We start from the raw sequence: 26,093 nt of genomic DNA on the forward strand, positions 1-26,093 counted from the left end.
GGTCTCCATCTGTCGGCTCCATACATGAAAGCTGATAGACATAAGTTTAATTGGATAGTTTGTTAATGCATTAAAAAGCATAATGTCACTAGTGACAGGCGACGAAATCATTATAAATATATGATAAAGAAAGAAGAAAACAAAACTTGTGTAGAATAATTCTACGAAGATCTGATTACCATATAAAGTATTTGTATACCGATAAACATCATTGTTATAATATATTAATATATGATTATGTAGAGATCTAACTATACACAAGTCATAAAATCTCAGTTAATTAAGATATACCTAAATTATTAATTAATAAAAATTGTAAGTGTTTATCTTTAATATTAAATAAGAGTCTATATCATTATTTACCCAAGAAGCAACATAATTGTTGCTACAGAAAAACAATTACAAACCATCACCCTAAGAGAGAACTCTCAACTCTCCAAGCGTTACATAGCATCAGATTTACAGGATCATTTCTAGCAGCTCTCCTGCACATTTTTACACTAACCACCTCCCTAATACAATCAACAATCTCATCTACACCTTTAACAGGTCTCCTATAGTTCCTCTCCTCCTATATGTAATACATGTAAGCGCACAAAGCAACCTTGAGAATAAAAATGATCAAGGATCTACCCTTCAGACCTTCACAGCCCACTCAATCTCATCCTCTCACTTCCTCACCTCCCGTCTTACCCTGCACAGCCTAAGAATGACACACCACACTTCCCTCGTAAAAGTGCACTCAAAAATAATATGGATCCTGGTCTCCATCAAGCACCCACAGTTCCTACAACGATCTTCCACAGGGATACCCATCTTCAGAAGCATGTCAACAGTAGGGAGCCTATCAAGGAGCGTCATCCAACCAATTAGATAATTCTTTGGAATATTCAAATAAAACCACAACAATTTATGCCATCATACTTTCTCCCTTCTAACCCTTATCTCAATCCAAAACCATCCAATTTGCATCATCGACCAGTTCCCCTCGCAAACAGCCCTTGTGACTCACTCCATAGCTTCAGAATTTTCCTCAAAACCCAACTGATATTGGTCACTTTCCCCACTTGCCAAGTAGCATCACCCCTTAAGACATACTCTCGAACCCAAGCCACCCATAAAGACTCTTCTCCAGCAAGTAACTTCCTTAAAAAAGTCAACAAACAAGCCTTGTTCTAGCACTTTAAACTCTTAATGCCTAGACCCCTCAAATTAGAGGTACATACAATATACCAGCTCACCCTAGCCCCTTCGTAGAGACATCCTTTCCCTTCCAAAGAAACCTAGCACAAAGTTGTTCCACCCTACCAATCAAAACAGCAGGTAAACCAAGTTGTCTACACCAAAAGTTTGCCACATTAAACAACACATCTCTAATAAGCTACAACCTGCCAACATAGCTAAGGAATCTATTTGACCACAACCCCAACTTTACTTTTACCTTCTCCACAAGGTTTTCACAATCCTTAACAAACAACTTCCTAAGGGTAAAACACACCCCTAAATACCTCACAGGTAATTTTCCCAACTTAAACCCAATCACAACCTGAATAATTCTCAATTGATCATTAGGAACACCTGCAGTAAATAATTCAGACTTGGCAGCATTTAGCCTTAATCTTGAAAACTCATAAAATTTCCCAAGCACATAGTGAACCCCCACAATGGACTCAATGTTGCCCTTACAAAAGATTACAAGATCATTTGACTATAGAGAGTTAATTTGTTGAGTCAATTGACTATTAAAAGTTACAAATGGTTACCTAACTATTCACTATGTTTCATACTCGTCCTTTTCCGTTAAAAATGGACGATATTATGAGCTTAATGTTAACATGTTGAGTGCGATATGATAAAATCTAATACCAGAATCTCATACGACTATCATATCACAATCATCATATTAATGTCCAACTTAAACAACCGTTAATTTTTTAAAGGAAAAAGATGACTTTGGAACATAATGAATAGTCGTGTGACTATTTTATAATTTTTAATAGCCGATGGACTTAACAAAGCAACACTCTATAGTCGGAGGATCATTTTACAACTTTTAATAACGAGGGACTTAATAAAATAGTACCCTATAGTCGGGGACTATCTGTTTACTTTACCCTATAGTTTAAATAAGTGAACCATAGTATGTGATCATTTTTGGTGTCATCCGGAATTCTTCGATGATTGTAAGGCAATGCAGTCCTAGAAGATAAAAAAAGTCCAAATGTTTGGATTATTCGTATTGGAATCATTAAGAAATCGGCTTTATGCAACAAGAAAACTGGCTTACAAAAGGGTAAATAATCGATCTCATAGCCAATCCACATACCTTGAAGACTGCAACCAACAATGGCCAAAGAAGTGAAGCTCTTCGGAATATGGGCGAGCCCTTTCATCCGCAGAGTGGAATTATCACTCAAACTCAAAGGAATACCCTACGAGTACATCGAAGAAGACTTATCAAACAAGAGCCCTTTACTTTTAAATTACAACCTCACCCATAAGAAAGTCCCTCTTTTAGTGCACAACGAAGAGCCGATGGCCGAATCATTAGTCATCTTCGAGTACCTCGATGAGGCCTGGGAAAACAATCCTCTTTTGCCTCATGATCCTTATCAACGAACAATGGCTCATTTCTATGCTAAATTCATCGAGGAAAAGGTAAAACAAAATTCAACGTTTTTTTCTTCGTATTCTTTATTGGTATAATTGTGGTATTAGTTCTTCTATTGTGCTAAAATTCAATACTTAATATATTGGTTATATATTGACTCAATTTCTAATTAAAAAGTAAATTCGGTTTTATTATATTCTACTTATTGAATATTAGTTAGTGATTAAATTTATTAGTTAATAATTCTTATAAAATAAAGATTCTGAGTGATTAAGTATTTGACTCTATATAGAGAGTATGTTTTAGTCTTCAAAATTAATGCAACATAATTATTTTTTAGAGATGTAATTCTTTTGTATTTTCTAACACTTTTGAGGTTTGCAATATATAGATGAGTTTTGTAGGAATATCGAGAGTATTTTTTGAGATGTTTTGGGTTTTGTTTAGATATTATATTTTAGTATAAATGAGATATCATGTATTTATAACTTTCTAATTTCTATGTTTATAGTTGATTATTCCTATTCTCATATGTAGAGATAAGTAATATTGAATCACGTTAAATCTCGTATGTAATATGTGTTTTATTTCGTATTGATTTCACTTTTATTATTTTTCGCTAACGAATTCCTAATACTAATGACTGTTTTCGGCTTCTGCCAACAATGGCCAAGCTTAGTCGTGGCATAAGGAAGGAAAAAGAGCAGGCCATGGAAGAAGTTCAACAGCTAAAAATTCTTGAAGATGAGCTTAAAGGGAAACAGTTCTTCTCAGGGCAGAGAATTGGGTACGTGGACATTGCTGCAAATGTATTATTATGGTTTCATATGATGGGAGAAATTACTGGGGAGAAAACCCTAACCACTGACAAGTTTCCAATTATTAATGGATGGATTGAGAAGCCCTTGAAAATGGATGTTGTAAATGAATGCTTGATCCCAAAAGAGAAACGTCAGGATTGGATTGAACTCAGCCGAAAAGTTGCTGGATGTGCTTCAAATGATATAAATCTCAGGGACCATGGCGAAAATTATTTGTTTTGAACTTCTGTTTTTGCTATGAATTCCATGAACGTAGATTGAAAATAACACGCATAAATAAAAGTTTATTTGGGGTCTAATTATGATTATAGTCCCCATACTATGATGAAATTTGGGACGTAATTTGATGCCAAAGATGACTTCTAAAACCATTGCTTGATGTTGCATTGATTTCATTCATGGTGCTAGTGTACTTGACTTTTATTCCAAGGTGCAGGTGATTTGAAAAAGCTGCTTAAGGTGTGGCAACCTTCTATTGTATTCTATGCAGTGGTGGACGTAGGTGTTGTCCAGGGTGGGTACTGAAATTCGTATATTTTATGTTGATTGTGTATTTTATTGATGGTGTTCATGTAAAAATTTTATATATGTATATTTTCTCCTTGTAAGATCGAGAGAAGTTGTAATTACTATTTTCTCATAGTGAAATTCTTCTACCGTTGCATGTGGTTTTTACCCTATTTTATTTAGGGGTTTTCCACATAAAATTTGTGTCTTCTTTACCTTCATCTTTATTTTCTCAAATTATCAGTTGCGATTTTACTCTATCCGATAACCGTATTCCGCAACAATTGATATTAAGATCCAGATTTGAGTGTGTAATATCTACTTATTGTCTTCGTGGTTGCCACCAAAAAGTGGATCCTCCAACATAAGAAAGTAAGAAGTTATTACTCATTCTTTAAAGGTTCTAGAGAACTATTCACTATAGTGAAATAGTGGGAGCTATCCATAATAGAAGTTATGGCAATGAAATTTGATATTAAAAAGTTCTATGGGAGAAATTTCTCATTGTGGAAATTTAAGATGAAGGTCATCTTGAGGAAAGAATATTGTCCAGCAGCTATCAGTGAAAGGCCGGTAGATTTCACAGGTGATAACAAATGGAACGAAATGGACGGGAATGCTATGGAAAACTTTTATCAAGCATTGAGGAGAAGAAGACAGCTAAGGAGATATGAGATCATCTCACCAAACTGTACAAGGCCACATCGTTGCACAATAAAATTTTCCTTAAAAGGAAATTGTACACTCTCCGGATGCCAGAATCTACTTTAGTGACGGAGCACTTAAACACACTGAACACTTTATTTTCTCAGCTTACATCCTTAAGATGTACAATAGGAGAACAAGAACGTGTTAAACTTCTACTTCAAAGTCTAACTGATTCGTATGATCAACCCATCATCAACTTGACAAACAATAATGTCATCAGTCTAGTCTTCGATGACATTGCAGATGTTGTTCTACAATAAGAAAATTGGCGTAAGATCAAGGAAGAAAGACAAGTAAATCTGCAACAAGCAGAAGCGTTGACAACGATAAGAGGGAGATCAACAGAACGTGACCAAAGCAACAACCATAAATATAGTAGATCAAAGTCGAGAAACAAGAAGAATTTAAAGTGCTACAACTGTGGAAAGAATGGTCACTTGAAGAAGGGTTGTTGGATTCTAGGTAAAAACTCCAATCCACAATGCAATACCGCAAACACTTTAGATGATGGAGATGCTCTATGTTGTGAAGCGTCAACCACCGTGGAAGGTAAAAAGAAATTTACAGATATATGGCTCATTGATTCAGAAGCAACATATCACATGACCTCAAGAAGAGAATGGTTCCATCATTATGAACCTGTCTCAGGAGGATCTGTGTATAGTTATAATGATCATGCCTTAGAGATCGTTGACGTTGGAACCATCAAATTAAAGATGTATGATGAAATAATTAAAGTTGTTCGAGATGTACGACACGTGAAAGGCATGAAGAAAAATTTATTATCCTATGGATTTTTTGCATAATAATGCAAGCAAGCTTGAAATACGGAAAGGAATCATGAAGGTGTTTTGTGGAGCGCTTGTGGTGATGAAAGGCGAAAAAATAGCAGCAAACTTGTACATGCTGAAGGGAGAAACTTTGCTAGAAGCATAAGCCTGTGTTGCCTCATGTAGTTTAGATTCTGCAATGCTATGGCATCAGAAACTTGGACACATGTCAGAACAAGGAATGAAAGTCCTTGTGGATCAAAAGCTACTTCCAGGCTTAACAAAATGTATCACTTACTTTGTGTGAGCATTGTATAACAAGTAAGCAGCGCTGGTTAAAATTCAACACGTCAAATTCTAGAGGCAAAAGTGTTTTAGAATTGATTCATTCTGATTTATGGCAAGCACCAGTTACATCCCTAGACGAAGCAAAATACTTTGTCTCATTTATTGATGTCTACTCCAGGAGATGTTGGGTGTACCCTATTAAGAAGAAGTCAGATGTGTTTTCAACTTTCAAAAATTTCAAAGTGCGGGTGGAACTTAATTCTGGAAATAAGATCAAGTGTTTTAGAATAGATAATGGAGGAGAATACATAAGTGAAGAATTTGATGACTTTTGCAAGAAAGAATGCATCAAAAGACAGTTCACAATGGCGAACACTCCTCAACAAAATGGAGTGGTTGAGCGAATGAACAAAACCTTGTTAGAAAGAACAAGAACAATATTGAGGGCTGCAGACCTAGGAAAATCATTTTGGGCAGAAGCAGTTAATATCGTATGTTATTTGGTGAATCGAGCTCCATCAATTGCAATAGAGCTGAAGACACCAATGGAGATGTGGATTGGTAAATCAGTTGATTGTTCAAACCTCCATGTATTTGGAAGTATTATGTACGTGATGTATAGCTCCCAAGAAATTTCAAAGTTGGATCCAAAATCCAAGAAATGCAAATTCTTGGGATATGATAATGGAGAAAAGGGGTATCGCTTGTGGGATCCCACTGCCAGCAAAGTGATCAGCAGCAGGGATGTTATCTTTATAGAAGATAAACTACAAAGAAAAGATGACGATGATAGCGATGAAAAGTCAAAGACTAAACAGATACATGTGGAAAAAGAGTTTGAACAAGGAGATTCTTTTGAAGCAGAACCAGCACATGATGAACAAGAACCAGAGAGTTCTGAAGCTCCAACAACTCCTCAATCAGATCGTGTGAGAAGACATCCCAATTGGCACTCAGATTATGTTATAGAAGGAAATATTGCATACTGCCTTTTAACATTGGACGGTGAGCTATCAACATACTAGGAGGCAATAAACAACTTAGATGTTTCACTATGGATGATGACAATACAAGAAGAAATTAAAGCCCTTCATAAAAATAATACATGGGACCTTGTGCCAGTACCATAAGGAAGGAAGTTAATTGGTAATAAATGGGTCTTTAAAATCAAGCAAAATGATAACGATCAAGTGGAGAAGTATCGTGCAAGACTGGTGGTCAAAGGATATGCTCAAAAAGAAGGTATTGATTTCAATGAAATATTTTCTCATGTGGTTCGACTAACAACAATTTGAGTAGTCTTGGCAATGTGTGCTACATTGAATTTACATCTAGAGCAGCTAGATGTTAAAACAGTTTTTCTTCATGGAAATCTTGAAGAAGAGATTTATATGCTCCAGCTTGAAGGTTTTGAAGAAGAAGAAAAGAAGAAATTGGTTTGTAGATTGAACAAATCTCTGTATGGTCTAAAGAAGGTGTCAAGATGTTGGTATAAGAGATTTTATTCATTCATTATGTGCCTTGGATACAACAAAATTAATGCAGACCCTTATGTTTATTTCAAGAGGTTTGGTGATAACGATTTTGTTATACTGTTGTTGTAAGTGGACGACATGTTGGTTGTAGGACCAAACAAAGATCATATTGAAAAATTGAAGGCACAACTGGCTAGAGAATTTGAATGAAGGACTTGGGATCAGTAAACAATATTCTAGGGATGCAAATTCACCGAGATAGAAGTAATAGGAAGATTTGACTTTCATAAAAGAATTACTTGAAGAAGATCTTGTCAAGATTCAACAAGCAAGATTGTAATCCAAATTCTACCCCTCTTCCTATTAACTTCAAATTATCCTCCAGTATGAGTCCTAGTAGTGAACAAAAGAGGATGGAGATGTCTCGAGTACCGTATACATCGGCAGTGAGAAGTTTAATGTTCGCTATAATATGCACAAGGCCATACATTGCACAAGCAGTGGGTATGGTTAGTCGGTACATGGTGAATCCAGGAAAAGAGCATTGGAATACAGTAAAGAGAATCCTGAGATGCATCAAAGGGACCTCAAATGTTGCATTATGTTACGAAAAATCAAGTTTACTTATCAATGGGTATGTTAATTCTGACTATGCAGGGGATTTGGATAAAAGCAAATCTACTACAGGATATGTGTTCAAAGTTACTGGTGGAGCTGTAAACTATGTTTCAAAATTGTAGTCAATTATGTAGCAGCTACACAAGCCAGTAAAGAAGCAATTTGGTTGAAGAAGCTATTGGAGAAGCTTGGGCACAATCAATAGTATGTCTCTCTATTTTGTGACAGTCAAAGCGCTTTGCATCTAGCAAGGAATCTAGCACTTCATTCAAGGACAAAACACATACGAGTTCAGTACCATTTCATTCGTGAAAAGGTAGAAGAAGAGATGGTAGATATGCAAAAAATCCATACCAAAGACAACATAACATATTTCATGACGAAGGTAATCAATGCTGATAAATTTACTTGGTGTCGATCCTCTTGTGGCATGTCAAAAACATAAGCAACATGATGGTACAAGGTAGAAATAATGATATGAAGATATGATTGTTTCAATCAAATCTTCAAGTGGGAGATTTTTGAAAGTTAAAAAAAGGATGGCAACAAATGGGGCGAATGATTTGGTCCAAGTTGGTAGCATATTTTTGTTGAAATTTTGGTAAGGGGAAATTACCAAATTTAGTCCATGTACTTTAGGGTATTTACAAGATTAGTTCTTCAACTTCAACTATAAATACCCTAACTCATTTAGCTTTAAAACATCCCATATCATTCTAGCTTTCTCTCAATACTAGATAATTTAGAGAGTTTTCTTGAGAGTTATTTTCTTCTCAAGAGAGAATTGTTATTGTTTTATCCTTGTTAGATCGAGAGAAGTTGTAATTCCTATTTTCTCATAGTGAAATTTGAAGACACCAGATTTTGTCCTACCAACCGAGGAGTCTTCATGTAACCAACAAAGAAGAGTTGGATTAGGACTCAAATACTAGTCTATAATAGAGTTGGATTAGGACTCAAATACTAGTCTAAAATAGGGTTTTTTTAGTACTATAAATAAGCCTTGTAATTACCACACCAGAGACACATGAGTTACACAAAAGGAATGCAGAAAAATATGAGCAAAGAAAAAGTGATTTCGAGGTTGTTGTAAATGATTCGAAGTAATAAAGGTGAAAGTTTTTTTTACCTTTCGTTTGTTTCTCTTTACTCTTCACTTGCATACGTTGTTAATCGCGTTTTCTTTGCTTGAGAACCCCAAAGACAAATGCTTTAGCTGATGACCCGGATGGAGTTTTTCGAAACTTTGATTTCAGATCTACGTTCCCCAGAGGCTATTTCGCAAAAACAAATTATATTTTTGGAGTGAGAGTGCGAAAATCTATAAAAAAAATGAAAACTTTTTTATTTTTGCCGGTTTTAATCTTCAATGTTCTTTGACATTTGCCCACTGATTTAGCTTTTATTTCAATTTAATCTCTTACTAATATAATATATGTTTACTTATATTTCCATTATTATTATTTTTTATTTCATTTATACTTTATTATATATATATATATATATATTACTTTGATTTTCATACTCTTTATAATTTCTTTTATTTCTTTTTTTATTTATTACTATTATTTTTTTATTTTAATACTTATTATTACTATTATTTTTTTATACCTTGTTTATAAGTTGTTTTATATATATATATATTCATATAACTAGTATTATTACTATTTATTTTTACTATTAACGTATATATTTATATTTTTATAATTATCATTATAATTGATATTACTATTTTACTTTTAACTTACATTTTTTTATTTATTTTATGTGATTGTTTTTTCTTTTCATTTATTTTCTATTTTCTTTGTATTTTTCCTCATTATTTTTATTATTGTTTTTTTATTGTTTTTTTTATTATTAGATTCTTTACTTCATTCTTTTTTCTTGTTTATTTTACTTTTACTTCTTTTATTTTCTTATTTTTTTTTATCTCATTTTGTTTATTCTTGTTATTTATGTGTTTTCTTTGTTTTATTTATTTACTTTCATTGTCTTTTTCCTCTAACATGTTTCTCGCCTTTTTTTAAAAGGGATATTTTCAAATCGAATTAGGGTAAGTAATTTTGGATCTTAATTTTACCTTTTGAGTTAAACTTTCAATTTTCTTACTTGATGACAACTGGAAATTATGTAGTACCGAAAGGGCAGTTCAAGGGTGCTAACCCTTCCTTGACTGTAACCTACTCCCGAATCTGACATATCTCTGGTAAAATATAGATCAGATAAGAAATAAGGTATCCGATCAACCCGATTTTCGTAAAGTAAATGATCGGTGGCGACTCCAATCTATATTTTTCAAGTCGAAGCCCAATTTCGGGGCCCAACCGAAAGACAGTTACGACAGCTTGGCAACTCCGCTGGGGACACAGGTAAGTGAGTCAGGCTAAGGTAATTTCCAGTTGTCTTTTTAATGAAAAGGGTAAGTTTAAATTTTAAGATAACATTTTAATCCTTATTGATTACTTTTGATTATATTTTTCGAGTAAATAGTTGCACTATCCGTTTTCTAATGATTTCAGGCCCTAAAGATTTTTCATCTAAGGCTCTAAACCTGAGCTCCAAACCCATTTTATGTAGGGGTGAAAGCGACACCTTTGTGTGAATTTATTCACCGTATGGGCCTAGCAAGTAGCCTTCGGGATTCATATACCTTATGCCTTCGTGTGAATTTATTCTCCGTATAGGCATAAGGGAACGTATCCTCCTGAGTTTAACTTAGTCCACACAAGCCTGTGATGGGTTTAGGACTAAGGGTCTGGCAGGCCCAAGGGGGCACCAGCAAGGAGAATTTGGGTACCGTTTTTTTTAGAACATAACTCGGGAGACTATGGAGAAATTAAGCCTACCCCGAAACCACATTCCGAAACCTATGACATTTTTCTTCTAACCATGTTGTTTTTGTCCATATGTTTTATCCTTTACCATTTATTTATTTATTTTTATTTATTTCTATCTTACTAACCATTTTTTGCCTTTGTGTTTGTTTTTTTAGCATTTGCATCATAACGAGAGGTCATTGATCCCTAAAAACGTGTTTATTAAAACTCAAATAATCTTAATCCATGGAAAAAGGTGTTGTAATACAAGAGATTAAAAACCTCGAGGTACGATTATGGTCCGAGAAGACTCAGAAAGAAAAGGGAGACAGTCTTCAAGGAAGCTATGTGTCAGAGCTGGTTAGCTACGTATCTATCAACCTAAAACAGAACAATGTATAGGAGCTTCGAGACATTTGGGAGAGCTAGAAGGATGATCGAAAACAGAAGTTCAACCAACGGTACGGTGACATTGCACTTTTGTTTCATGTTAAGACTGATGAGCCCTTGATCATAGCCATGGTTCAATTCTGGAACCCGGGATACAATTGCTTCACTTTTAACCGGGAGGACATGGTGCCCACCATCGAAGAATACACTACCCTGCTGCACTATGAAAACATCAAACTAGAGCGAGTCTACGTTAAACACATCAAAAGTCAGCCTTTCAAGAATACACTGGCCAGAGTTGCAGGAGTGGACGAGAAATGGGTAATTGATCGGACTCAGCGCAGAGGCAGCGGGGAAGGAATTGAATGGATCAACATAAAGCAACTAATGGAGAGCCACCCTGATGAGTGGAAGACTATAGACCTTTTTGCACTGGGTCTGTACGGTTTGATTATTTTTTCGAAGGCTCTAGGGTGCATTGACGCAGCCGTGGTAGAACTATTTGAACAAATTCCGAGACAAGTCAACCCAACACCAGCCATTTTAGCCGAAACATTTCATTCTCTTAATCATTGCAGAAGAACTGGTGGAGGAAGATTCATTGGGTGGGTTCAGCTCCTTCAAGTATGGATTCACAGCCATTTCTGGAAGACCAATGGGGTTGCCTACCGCCGATTTAGCACTACCTATTCACCCTTGGGAGAGTTCATCACCATGAAATGGCATGAAGACGCTTAAAAAGAAAAGTTGATGAAAGTCTTTACTCATCTTCAGGACCGAGATATTGCCTGGAGAGCCCCCTGGTTGTTCCTCAGTGATGTTCTTTTCAGGTGTGAGGATTCTGACACCATGACCTTACTTGGACTTTGGGGTGCAGTTGGGTATGCTCCATTGTTAGCACTGAGACAGTATGGGGCACGTCAGTTTGTCCCGACAACATATGGACTATCTAGGTCAGAGTTTGGGTATCACGGTAACAGTTATAAGAAGATGATCAAGGAAGCAGCCGATTCATGGAATAAAGTATTCCGGATGGATGTTGTAGCTGCCAAGAACATGCTTACCCCGGATTATGTGGAATGGTGAAGATTGAGAAAAATGACAATATTCCGGTGCCAGACTGTGAGGACACCCGAACTATGAAGGAACATCTCAGACCCGTCCCTTCTGAACTTGAGATAGCCAAAACAGAGTTTAAAGCTTTGAATAATGAGCTGAGGCAGAGGATAAAGGAACTTGAGGCTGAGCGCTATCAGTGGAAGCTAGATGCCGACTCTCAGAAAGATCAAGCAGTCCGTTTTGAGCTCGAAGACTTAAGAAAGGAGTATCAAGATGCTGTCAAGGATAACTCCAAGTTAAAAGTTTCCTCTGAGTACTGGAAAGATGAAGCTCATAGATTGAAAAGAAAGTTCGAGGGGCCTGATGAGAGAGCCTGGAAAGAACAGATGAAGACTGCCCAGATGCGCTTAGCGGACAGTCAACATCAAAATCAACACTTGAGAATCCAGATGGCTGATCTGGAGAAACAACAAGAGAGAGATGGAAAAACAATAGCTGAGTTAGAAGCTATTGTAGATGGATTCAAAAAGAAAGCGAACGAGCTTCAGATAGTGTCCTTTGACGGAGGTTTACAGTGGCACTTCCGTTGGGAGCAAGCACAACAAAGGGTGAAGGCCAGAGATACAGTCATCCGAGATTTCCTGGATCAAGTACAGAAGGCAGCCCGTCATTTCCACGGCCTGGAAAGGGAAGCTGGAGTGGTTCGACAAGGCATTCAACTAGTGACAGATGAAGATAGAAGACTTGTCAATCTACTAGAAGCTGTTCGGGGTTTAGAGGATTTAGTCCAAGTGTACCTTTGATTGTTTTTATGTCCCTTACAAGATAAAACATTTTTGTCTAAATAAAGATTATTTATAATAATAGACATTTTTTTTGGATCAGTGCCTTTAAGTTACATACATCATGCATTACATACTTTGCATTCTATAGTTCATGTTTATTTTTATATTTTCCATGTTTTTACATTCGTATTAACAAACAGAACATGTCTTAGAAAGAGAAAACACCAAGTCTACCACCACAAGCATTAAATACGCATCATCCACATAATACTCGAGCAAAGAAGAGACAAATGGAGGCCAGAATGGAAAAAATCGAGGAGAACATGACAAGACTGCAAAAAGAACTGGAAGATAAGATGGCTCAAAATAGTCAAAGCACCCTGGAGTCTATCAAGAAAAACCAGGAATCCTTGGTCGACCAAATCGTGGCCAAGTTATCAGGTTTACAGCAAGCTAGCGCAGTAGAGGGAAGTCCCTCCGAAGGGGTGACCATATCACCAACCCCATATGTGGTTATTTCACCCGGGAACTTACCAAAACCTCAAGAAAACTCTTCTGCTGTCAAAGGAAAAGCACCATCTGCTATAAAGGTGCAAACTTCTACGATTGATCCTGATAATCGTCCAGATGATTACAGTATCCCGGATTTCAATGAAGATGACAAAGCAATAAAGATGGAAGAGAAGATCATGATGTTAAAAGATCGAATGAAGATGGTCCAAGGGGACCATGATTATTATGGAGTGGATGCAAGAGAGCTGAGCCTGGTCCTAGATTTGGTACTTCCACCAAAGTTTAAAGTTCTTGAGTTTGAGAAGTTCGATGGGAACAGCTGCCTATCAGCCCATATCACTATGTTCTGTCGGAAGATGACAAGATATGGAGGGAATGACCAACTCCTAATCCACTGCTTTCAGGAGAGCTTGTCCGGTTCAGCTATTCGGTGGTACAACCAGTTCATCCAAACTCATATCAAGACATGGAAAGACTTAGCTAAGTCTTTCATGGAGCAATACAAGTATATCAATGATATGAGACCAGACCGGGTTATGCTACAAGGCCTGGAGAAGAAACACAACGAGAGTTTCCGATAATATGCACATCGTTTGAGGGATTTGTCTGTGCAGGTTCATCCACCCTTGGATGAAAAGGAGACTAGGAAGTTGTTTGTACAGACTCTGAAGACCCTTTATTTCGGGCACCTGGTGGCGATTACATCAGGAGGTTTTTCAGATATAGTCATGGCTGGCGAAATGATTGAGTTAGCCATTAAACAAGGAAAAATCGAGGGAGAAGATTCTAGTAAAAAGCCTCCCTTGAAGAACAAAGACCGAGAGATCAACAATGTCAACACTTATAACGTCGATAAAGGTGTTACGGTCTCAAGCTCAAAAACCACTACAGCCGTACCATTTGGTACTTCTAACCAAGCTCAAAGAGAACCAAGGAAAGAAAGGGAAAGGGAGTAATTCGATCCCATTCCCATGACGTACAAAGAGTTATACCAACAACTCTTCGATACTCACGCGGTGTCGCCCTACCCAATAGACCCAATAAAGCCCCTTATCTGAGGTGGTATGACGAGAATGCTCAATGAGAATATCATGGTGGTGTGCAAGGGCATTCGATTGAATGTTGTCTCGCATTCAAGAGGCTTGTACAGCGAATGCGAAACAAAAATTAGATCACTTTCGACTCTGAAACACCAAACGTCACCCATAATCCCTTACCTAATCATCCGGAGACCAGAATTAATGTAATCACCACTGAAAAAGGCAGGAGAATCAAAACCAATGTTTTAGAAGTCAAAGTTCCTTTGGCTTGGGTATGGTGCCAAATGGTAAAAGTAGGGTTTCTTGCACCGCAGTTATGTGTAGCAAAGAGTGAAGGTGGTAACTACTGTTGTTATCACAACAAAGAGGGGCATAAGATGCAAGAGTGCTCCAAATTTCGGACATTATTCCAGCTCATGATAGACCAGAAGAAGCTGGAATTTTACGAAGAAGTTCAGGATTCCCCAGAAGCAGAAATTTACGTTACCGGAGAATCATCAGACAGAAGACTCGGTAGGGGTAGTCCTTTGATCATTACCCTTAAGACAAAGATGATGGTTGCAACTCCGCAAACAAAGCTGGTGATCACAGCACCTCGACCTTTTCAATACAAGGATAGTCGGCAAGTTCCTTGGAAGTACGAATGCCAGGTGAGTACTTCCAAAGGATCTGACAGCAATGTGGGGCAAAGACAACTAGAGCCCTTCAAGGAAGATGTGCTGGCTATCAATGAACCTCTAAAGGAGGAAGAAGCTAAAGAATTCCTCAAGTTTTTAAAGCATAGTGAGTACAATATTATAGAACAGCTCCACAGCTTGCCAACATGCACTTCAATTTTGACACTTTTGTTAAACTCAGAAGCACATCGGGAGGCACTATTGAAAGTTCTGAATCAAACATTCGTTCCACAAGACATACCAGTCAGCAAGATGGATCGACTGGTAAATAATATTCAAGCTGATAATCTCCTCTCATTTTCAGATGATGAGATTCCATCCAGAGAAAGAGGCTGAACGAAGGCATTACACATCACTACCTACTGCAAGGGGCATGCTCTGCCAAGTGTATTGATTGACAACGGCTCAGCTCTGAACGTAATGCCTTTAGTCACTTTGAAAAGGCTGCCAATAGATGCCTCTCATATGAGAGCCTGCCAGAACGTGGTCCGAGCATTTGACAGAACCAAGAGAGAGGTAATTGGCAAAATCGAGGTACCGTTGACCATCGGACCAGCCACCTACAACATTGAGTTTCTAGTGATGGATATTATGCCTTCTTACAACTGTCTTTTGGGAAGGCCATGGATTCATCAAGCGGGTGCAGTACCATCCACACTGCACCAAAAGGTTAAATTTGTTATTGACGGGGCCTTAGTAATTATCAATGCTGAGGAAGATATTGTGGCAAGTGTGACCACGGAGGCCCCATACATTGAGGTGAATGAGGAAGCGGTAGAGTGTTCATTCCGCTCCTTAGAATTTGTGAATGCCACCTTTGTGGCAGAAGGAAGAATGATTCCTGGACCCCGGCTTTCCAAGTGTACCTGAATGGAGATCATGCAAACATTGAGACGATGTGCCAAGACTGGAAAAAGGTTTGGGAAGTTTCTGCAAGGGAGGATTGATCCTGTCCTTTCTATTTTAAAGCCAGACCAGTTTGGGCTCGGCTTTCAGCCCAGTTACCATCAAAAGAGAAAAGAAGTTTAGAAGAACCTAGAGAGAAGACTAGCCAGGTTGACTGGAAGTGAACTTCAATGGGAACCCATGACATTCCCGCCTCTTTGCCACACATTCAAGTCATGTGGTTATGTATTTGAGACCACCTTGTCAGATTTAGAAGCGGCTTTGGAAGATTTGAGCATCAATGTTGTAACCACTGGAAATGCTGACAACGAAGATAGATCTGGGATATGCCCTCTGCTGCATGGGTTCATGCCTAGCTGTTGGTCGGTCGAAGAACTACCAGAACTACCTGTCGTTTACAAGAGTCTTTCAGAGTAATATTCGAACTATCCCTATTTGCCTATACCCGGGGCAATAGGTGATCTTTTGTAAGGGTGAATAAACATTTGGTTTAAGTTCAATAAAAGATGCATTTTTCTTTTCTCATGGCAAACAAATTTTCCTTTATTTCCTTTTGAATTGATTATCTATCTTCTTTATTCCGATACTTCATTTCCACTTTCTCTCGAATTTAATTCTTGACTATTTCGTGTGGGATATTTTCCTCTCACACATGCACATTTTCCCTTCTTTCAGATTCCCAGACAACAATAATATAGGCACTAATGATCCTGATCCGGAGGTGGATTTTGAATCGGCCATTTGCTTCGGGGAATTGATGAGTGCGACAATAAAGAGGAGTGCAACTTGCCAACCGAATTGTTGAGAATGATAGAAAGAGAAGATAAACAAATACTACCTCATAAAGAGACAATCGAAATCTTGAATCTGGACATTGAGGAAGATCGAAAGGAAGTTAAAATCGGCTCAACTCTTTCGATGGAAGCAAGACACAACCTGATAGTTTTACTTCAAGAGTACAGAGAGGTGTTCGCCTGGTCGTATCAAGACATGCCTGGGTTAGACACAGATATGATAGTCCACAAACTACCAATTAAACCAGAATGCAAACCAGTGCAGCAGAAACTGAGAAGGATGCGACCATAAATGCTCCTTAAGATCAAGGAAGAAGTCAAGAAGCAATTTGATTCCAGTTTTCTTCAAGTGGCCAAATATCCGAAGTGGGTGGCCAACATACTGCATGTGCCAAAAAAAGACGAGAAAGTATGTATGTGTGTCGATTACCGGGACCTTAACAAGGCAAGTCCCAAAGACAACTTTCCTCTGCCACACATAGACACTCTGGTGGACAATACAGCCGAGAACAACTACTTCTCATTTATGGATGGATTTTTGGGGTACAATCAGATCAAGATGCACCCTGAGGACATGGAGAAGACCACTTTTGTCACAATGTGGGGAACTTTCTGTTACAAAGTGATGCCTTTCGGATTAAAGAATATTGGGGCAACATATCAGAGAGCCATGGTAACCCTGTTCTATGACATGATGCACAAAGAAATTGAGGTTTATATCAACGATATGATTGTCAAGACACAGACCGAAAATGAACATGTCGAGTATTTGAGAAAGCTCTTCCAGAGATTGAGGAGGTTTCAGCTTCTTCTAAACCCTAGTAAGTGTACTTTTGGGGTAATATCTGGAAAACTGTTAGGCTTCGTGGTCAGCAGAAAAGGCATTGAGGTTGATCACGGCTATCCAAAATCTACCTCCACATCGAACACAAAAAGAGGTTCGAGGTTTTCTAGGCAGATTGAATTACATAGCTCGGTTTATATCTCAGTTAACTGATAAGTGTGATCCAATCTTCCACATTCTCCGAAAGAACAGCCCTAGGGCATGGGATAAAAACTGTCAGATTGCATTCGAGAAGGTGAAAGAGTACTTGTCTCATACTCCTATCTTAATGTCCCCCATCCCAGGCAAACCTCTGTTCTTGTACCTATTCATATTTGAGAACTCAATGGGATGTGTTCTGGGTCAACATGACGAATCTGGAAGAAAGGAAAAAGCCATCTACTATCTGAGTAAGAAGTTCATCGATTGCGAGGTCAGATATTCCCCTATTGCGAAGGTTTGTTGTGCTTTAGTTTGGGCTACAAAAAGACTGAGACAATACATGTTGTATCACACCACTTGGTTGATTTCCAAGTTAGATCCTTTAAAAGACATGATGGGTGTACCTGCTTTATCTGGAAGGTTAGCCCGATGACAGATGCTCTTGTCTGAATTCGACATCGAGTATATGAACCAGAAAGCAATCAAAGGAAGTGCCATATTGGATTTCTTAGCAAGCAGAACCGATGAAAATTATGAGCCATTAGACTTTGATTTCCTATACGAAGACTTAATGGCTTTATCCTTAAAAGAAACAAGTACTTTAACAGATGGTTCCTGGAGAATGTATTTCGATGGGGCATCAAATGCATTAGGACATGGTATCGGGCCAATACTGATTTCTCCAGAAGGGAGTCACTACCCATTTACTAGCAGACTGAACTTCGACTGCACCAACAACATGGCAGAATACGAAGCTTGTGTCTTGGGAATTCGAGCTGCACTGGGGCAAAATATAAAGACCTTGCAGGTATACGGAGATTCAACATTAGTAATCTATCAGCTCCGTGGAGAATGGGAAACAAAAGATACAAAACTGATGGAATACCGTAAGCTAATACTGGATCTGCTCGAAGAATTCGATGAAGTCACCATCCACTATGTGCCAAGAGAAGAAAATCAAATGGCTGATGCTTTGGCTACCTTGGCAGCCGCATTCAAACTTTGCGGGGAATCTGAAATGATGCTAATTGACATGCATTTGTATGAGTACCCGGCTCATTGCTACCAAATTAAAGAAGTAAATGACGCTAAGCCGATGTTTTACAGTATATCAAGCATCGGAGTTATCCAGAGGAAGCCACTGAAACCGATAAAAGAACTATTAGAAGGATGTCAGCTGGATACGTCCTTGACAGGGAGGTCTTATACAAGAAAAGCCATAATCAAGTTCTGTTAAGGTGCGTCGATGCTGAAGAGGCAAAAATGATAATAGAAGAAGTACATGATGGAGTTTGTGGAGCACATGTAAATGGACATATGATGTCGAGACAAATAATGAGATGCAGATATTTCTGGTCCACACTGAAAAGTGATTGCATTAATTATGCCAGAAAATGCCATAAATGTATGATTTACGGAGATAAAATAAATGTTCCACCTCATCCGCTTCATGTCATGACATCACCATGGCCTTTCTCCATGTGGGGCATGGATGTAATTGGGCAAATCCATCTGAAAGCTTCGAATGGTCATCGTTTCATCCTTGTAGCTATCGATTATTTCACTAAGTGGGTAGAGGCTACTTCCTATGTCAATGTCACTCAATCTTTTATATGTAAGTTTTTGAGTAAAGAGATCATATGTCGGTTTGGTTTACCTGAAAGGATCATTACCGATAATGCTACAAACTTGAACAATAAAATGATGAAAGCTACTTGTGAGCAATTCAACATAAAGCATCACAATTCTACTACCTACAGGCCAAAGATGAATGGTGCAGTAGAAGCAACAAACAAAAACATTAAAAAAATAATGGAGAAGACGACCGAGACCTACAAAGACTGGCATGAGAAGTTGCCATTTGCCTTGTTTGCTTACCGAACCTCTGTACGAACTTCGACTAGGGTGACTCCATTTTCACTAGCTTATGGAATGGAAGCAGTGCTGCCCATTGAAGTAAAAATTCCGTCACTACGGGTCCTGATAGAAGTCAAACTGGATGATGTAGAATGGGCCCAATCCAGATACGATCAGCTTAATCTGATAGATGAAAAAAGACTGAAAGCTATTCTCCATGGTCAAATCTATCAGAAACGAATGATTCAAGCACATGACAAGAAGGTACGACCGAGAATATTCCGTGAAGGAGATCTGGTGCTAAATAGAATTTTGCCAGTTCAGAAAATATTTCCGAGGAAAATGGACGCCAAATTAGAAAGGACCATATGTCGTGAAAAGGCATTTTCCGGAGGGGCCCTTGTCCTGGCCAAAATGGACGGACCTGACCTGCCACATCCCATCAATTCGGATGTAGTCAAGAAATACTTCGCTTAAGATAAAAACCCGAAAGTGCGTCCTAAGTCGGAAAGGATAATTCAAGAAATCCAGACAGTTGAAACTCCCCGGCATCTGAATTTTCCACAAACTCAACAAGTCTGAGAAAAGTTACACTCTCTTAAATGTTGTCGCATTCTCAAAGATCCTTTGGAAAAGGTTGTATTCAAGGTCACCTAATGGCTTTTCAGCTCAGAAGTGCCCATATTATTGAAATCTAAGACATTCATTTACACCTCATCATGTCTCCATCTTCCAGAATGTTTGTCATGTATTATTTGTTCTTTTTCCCTTATGTATTAATGTACAAAGGTTCATTGAAAAGTACAGGTACTCGAAAGCTGATCAAGGCTCATGCATATAATTGAGATGGTCGAGAAGCATTTCCCAGATCAAGGATAAAAAAAGAACATAAGATTGGAACATTTGAAGAATTCAAGATCAGGGATCGAAACTTCACGATTCCACAATCAAGAATTCCAGACAGACCTAGGCTAGAGTCAATATCAACTTCGCAGCGAAGGATATTGAACTCGAAGTGACACAATTTGATCAAGAGTACATTTTAACTTCGCAACGAAGAATATCTAGCTCGAAGACAAACTTCACAATAAAGGGGTCATCCACGGTTTCAACTTCACGGCGAAGGGAATCATGTCCACCCGCAACATACAATACTTGGATCTCAACTTCGCAGCGAATGATATTCAAGTTAAGGCTCAACTTCACGACGAAGGGGCTATCCGCGATTTCAACCCCACGACGGAGGATATCGTGCTACCCGAGACAAAACAAGTTCAACTTCACAACGAAGGGACGGCTGGTTGTCGAAGAACAACTTCCCAATTTCAGAGCCGATTTCAACTCCACGACGGAGGATATCGTGCTACCCGAGACAACACAAGTTCAACTTCACAACGAAGGGACGGCTAGTTGTCAACAAACAACTTCCCAATTTCAGAGTCGATTTCAATTCCACGACGGAGGATATCGTGCTACCCGAGACAACACAAGTTCAACTTCACAACGAAGGGACGGCTGGTTGTCAACAAACAACTTCCCAATTTCAGAGCTGATTTCAACTCCACGACGGAGGATATCGTGCTACCCGAGACAACACAAGTTCAACTTCACAACGAAGGGACGGTTGGTTATCAACAAACAACTTCCCAATTTCAGAGTCGATTTCAACTTGTATTGGATTTCAACTTCACAACGAAGGATATCCGATTATCAGGCTCAACTTCACGATGAAGGAGCCATATACAATTCCAACTTCACAAACAGATTGACCCAACTTCACGACGAAGGAGTCATCTGTAACATCACAACACCAAAGTCTTCAGGTCAAGTTCCACCTTCACGACGAAGTATCTTGAGCCAGAAGACGATTCAGAGGCCACTTGTCAAAAGCTTTGAGCTCATTTTCAACTTCACGACAAAGGATTTCTTGCTCAGAATTTTCCAAGTTTGACTCAACCTCACAATGATTTCAACTCTACGACAGAGGATATTCGATATGGACAAAATTTGTGTCTTGTAATCTTTGCTCTATTTTTGTTACACGATAATGAGCAAAGAGGGGCAGCTGAAGACACCAGATTTTGTCCTACCAACTGAGGAGTCTTCATGTAACCAACAAAGAAGAGTTGGATTAGGACTCAAATACTAGTCTATAATAGAGTTGGATTAGGACTCAAATACTAGTCTAAAATAGGGTTTTTTTAGTACTATAAATAAGCCTTGTAATTACCACACCAGAGACACAGGAGTTACATAAAAGGAATACTAGAAAAATACGAGAAAAGAAAAAGTGATTTCTAGGTTGTTGTAAACGATTCGAAGTAATAAAGGTGAAAGTTTTTTTTACCTTTCGTTTGTTTCTCTTTACTCTTCACTTGCATACGTTGTTAATCGCGTTTTCTTTGCTTGAGAACCCCAAAGACAAATGCTTTAGCCGATAACCCGGAGGGAGTTTTTTGAAACTTTGATTTCAGATCTACGTTTCCCAGAGGCTATTTCGCAAAAACAAAATTACATTTTTGGAGTGAGAGTGCGAAAATCTATAAAAAAAAATGAAAACTTTTTTATTTTTGCCGGTTTTAATCTTCAATGTTCTTTGACATTTGCACACTGATTTAGCTTTTATTTCAATTTAATCTCTTACTAATATCATATATGCTTACTTTTATTTCCATTATTATTATTATTTATTTCATTTATACTTTATTTTATATATATATATATATATATATATATATATTTTACTTTGATTTTCATATTCTTTATAATTCTTTTATTTCTTTTTTTTATTTATTACTATTATTTTTTATTTTAATACTTATTATACTATTTTTTATACCTTGTTTATAATGTTATATATATATATATATTCATATAACTAGATTATTACTATTTATTTTTGCTATTAACGTATATATTTATATTTTATAATTATTTATAATTGATATATTATTTTACTTTTAACTTACATTTTTTTTATTTTATGTGATTGTTTTTTCTTTTCATTTTTTTCTATTTTCTTTGTATTTTCCTCATTATTTTATTGTTATTTTTATTATTAGATTCGTTACTTCATTCTTTTTCTTGTTTATTTTTACTTTTACTTCTTTTATTTTTTTATTTTTTTATCTCATTTTGTTTATTCGTGTTATTTATGTGTTTTCTTTGTTTTATTTATTTACTTTCATTGTCTTTTTCCTCTAACCTGTTTCTCGTCTTTTTTTAAAAGGGATTTTCAAATCGAATTAGGGTAAGTAATTTTGGATCGTAATTTTACCTTTTGAGTTAAACTTTCAATTTTCTTACTTGATGACAACTGGAATTTACGTAGTACCGAAAGGGCAGTTCAAGGGTGCTAACCCTTCCTTGACTGTAACCGACTCCCGAATCCGACATATATCTGGTAAGACGCAGATCATATAAGAAATAAGGTATCCGATCAACCCGCTTTTCGTAAAGTAAATGATCGATGGCGACTCCAATCCACATTTTTCAAGTCAAAGCCCAATTTCGGGGCCCAACCGAAAGATGGTTACGACAAAATTCTTCTACCGTTTCCCGTAGTTTTTACCCTATATTATTTAGGGGTTTTCCACGTAAAATTTGTGTCTTCTTTACATTCATCATTATTTTCTCAAATTATCAGTTACGATTTACTCTATCCGATAGCTATATTCCGCAACACGTCGTTTTGAACTCATCGTCCCGTAAATATATATAACATTATAGTCTTGCAACCCGCAATAATGAACAAAAATGTGGACGCTTAATACAACTTTACCAAAAAAAGGAATCCAAATCATCACAATAAACTTAAAAAACAAAAGATTAATTGAAATAAGGAGCTAGAGACAGTATTAACATACATCGGATGATGTTGCCGTGACGAGGGACATTGATGACATAAGGCAAAATGTTGGTAATGAGGACGTTGCGTTTCCCTGGGGCAGGTAGCTCCGGAGCCTTCTGGTTTAGGTCTACTATTGGCTTTGATTGCTCTTTCTTTTATCGTTGACACGTTCGTCCACTGGAAAATATTTTGAGACAGGAAAGTATTGTAGCGCAAAATGGGTGAAGTGAGAAATGATCTTCAAAATGACTGTCTATTCGTTAAACTAACGCATTACATCAATATTATATTATATTATCTTCAAAATAAATAAGATCTTCTTATTATAATTAAAACGTTAATATTCATATCATTTTTAACGACATATTGATCTATTTGTAATAATCGATTCATAGATTGATTTATTTATGATTTTAAAAATAAACATATTTATAATTGATTTATAATATAGTGACATGGGATGTAATTTACCCAAATCTACCCTAAGGCACTTCTAAACGGACCCAATTTTATTTCTGCATATTTGCGTTTGAATATTTGGGCTGAAGCCTTCAATTTCAGCCCAAAAATAAACTTTAAGGCTTTTAATTAAGAGAAATTCTCAATCAATAGAAATTAATTATTTCATTACTATTTTTATTTTATTAATTCATTTAAACGATGCATTTTAAAAATATTTTTTTAAAAACTACATGTAAAAATAAAAGTGAATAATTATCGGGTTAAAAATGACATTAAAAAAGTGAAATAGATAGATTTTCTTATATAAAAAATAAAATAAATGTGCATAATTAAAATTATTAATTGGATAATTAGTAAATGGAAAACATAATTTCATTTTAACTTTTTACTCATATTTTATTAAATATAAATAATTTTCTAATTATATTTCAATGCAAAATTCGTAAGTCTCAACAAATTCACTTAAAATACTTTGTATAAGTGTTATTGGTATGATTGTATGATGATGAAACAATGTTTAATATGCTACATGTATGACATAAAAGTATGTTATATGACATCTTTAGTGATAGTTGATATGCATATGAAATTAAAAATATACTTACTTTATTAATTCAACTATATAAATAGGATTAATTAATTTTCATGTTTATATGAGCGTACCACGATAGGTCCGGAGGCATCCGTACGCATTTCTTACACTGTAGTCTGTAGGTAAATTTGAGGCATCTTTGATATGACATTACCGGGCAAAGGTATCCAGGTAAAGAGGACTACTCAATCTGCGATAGTGTATTGCAGTGAGAGTGGACGTATCTTTACACATAATCAAACGTTACACCTTTTTGTAGGTAAAGATATCTCGACTCCTCAAATTATTTTATGGTCATAACTCATAAACCTAAATAAAGGTAACTCAACACCGTTTGATCTTAAAAATCTTAAGTTCAAGTCTCATTATTTATAATAATGCTTAGATTATCAATTTAAATTTTTTATTTATTTAAGTACTACAATGTTACCGAAGGTGGTCTTATCCAAATTTATTTTGATCTAAGTTTAAATATAGGGTAAGTATAGTAATGGTCACTAACTTTTTGAATCTTGCATTTAGGTCCCCCAACTTTTAAAACTTTAATAAGTCCTCCAACATTTAGTCATTTTGCAATATGTCCCTGACGTAACGCTGTTTGATGTCGTTACACTGCCATTAGAAGAAGATGATGTGCCAGTCCTCCAACATTTAGTCCGTTTGCAATATGGTCACTGAATATTTTCATGCGCTTGTATTTAGGTCCCCCAACTTTTAAAACTTGCAACATAGTCCTCAATTTCATTCTAAACCCCAAATTCCAAAATAATTCAATTACATTTTAAACCCCAAATTCTAAAATACTTTAATTTAAGATTTAAAAAGTAATTAAAGTATTTTGAAATTTGGGGTTTAGAATGTAATTGAAGTGTTTGAATTTTGAACATGAATATGCTATTTGACAGTGTTTACTTCAATATAAATTTGAGGTTTGTTGCATGCACATCCAATGGCTGCCGCACTTTGAACATGAAAAGTGCACCTATCACGTTTATTGCATAAATTGTTAAAGTAAAAGTAACAAGGCCAATTTGTCTTGTTCGTAGCTATCGCACTTTGGTATAGAATCCAATAGGTTTGGATGGAACTTGAGCATGCACATCCAACGGCTACGAAAATAGTAAGGAGTTTTAGTTCATAGGACTACAATATATCCAAGCAACAACTAAAATAAACCAAGAATATCAATTAATAACTCATTCAAAAGGAGGACTTAATAAATAAAGGGAAAGGGGTATGGTCATAGTCACTCCAAAAGCTAAGGCGTCAAATGGGTTGTTTAAGATAGATATTAGATGCCAAATACACATTATCAGTTGCAAATGCATTAAGGCCTACCCTTTTAACATATAATTACTTCTAATGCTCCATGTTTAATGTTCCTCAATTGTCACACATGATGAGAATCTAAAGCAGATAGTGGATGTAACATCCTCAATACCGGGTTAGTGACTAAATTATAAAACTTTAGAATTTTGTGACTAAAGTATAATAATTGAATAGTTCAAGGACTTATATGAGAAATGTTGTGTAGGATTAAATTATAAAGAAAGATGAATAAAAGGACAC

The 26,093-nt window shown here is 36.7% G+C and overlaps 1 protein-coding gene across 1 annotated transcript; it reads left to right on the plus strand.

Moving 5' to 3' along the window:
* Positions 1 to 2,337: 2,337 nt before the first annotated feature.
* Positions 2,338 to 3,657, plus strand: LOC120159256 (glutathione S-transferase U7-like). Its single transcript, XM_039169891.1, has 2 exons — positions 2,338 to 2,657; positions 3,264 to 3,657. The coding sequence occupies exons 1-2, from the start codon at positions 2,347 to 2,349 to the stop codon at positions 3,652 to 3,654; spliced, it is 702 nt and encodes a 233-aa protein (XP_039025822.1). The 5' UTR covers positions 2,338 to 2,346; the 3' UTR covers positions 3,655 to 3,657.
* Positions 3,658 to 26,093: the final 22,436 nt, after the last annotated feature.

The sequence above is a fragment of the Hibiscus syriacus genome, unplaced genomic scaffold, assembly GCF_006381635.1.
Source record: "Hibiscus syriacus cultivar Baekdansim isolate YM2019G1 unplaced genomic scaffold, ASM638163v2 tig00111344_pilon, whole genome shotgun sequence".
In the NCBI taxonomy this organism is placed as follows: domain Eukaryota; kingdom Viridiplantae; phylum Streptophyta; class Magnoliopsida; order Malvales; family Malvaceae; genus Hibiscus; species Hibiscus syriacus.

What these genes read in the sequence shown, in the direction of transcription:
- LOC120159256 (XM_039169891.1), top strand. Translation starts at nt 2,347, where the DNA reads ATGGCCAAAGAAGTGAAGCTCTTCGGAATATGGGCGAGCCCTTTCATC. An exon ending in GCTAAATTCATCGAGGAAAA is followed by an intron (nt 2,658 to 3,263) that starts GGTAAAACAAAA and finishes TGACTGTTTTCG; the next exon opens with GCTTCTGCCAACAATGGCCA.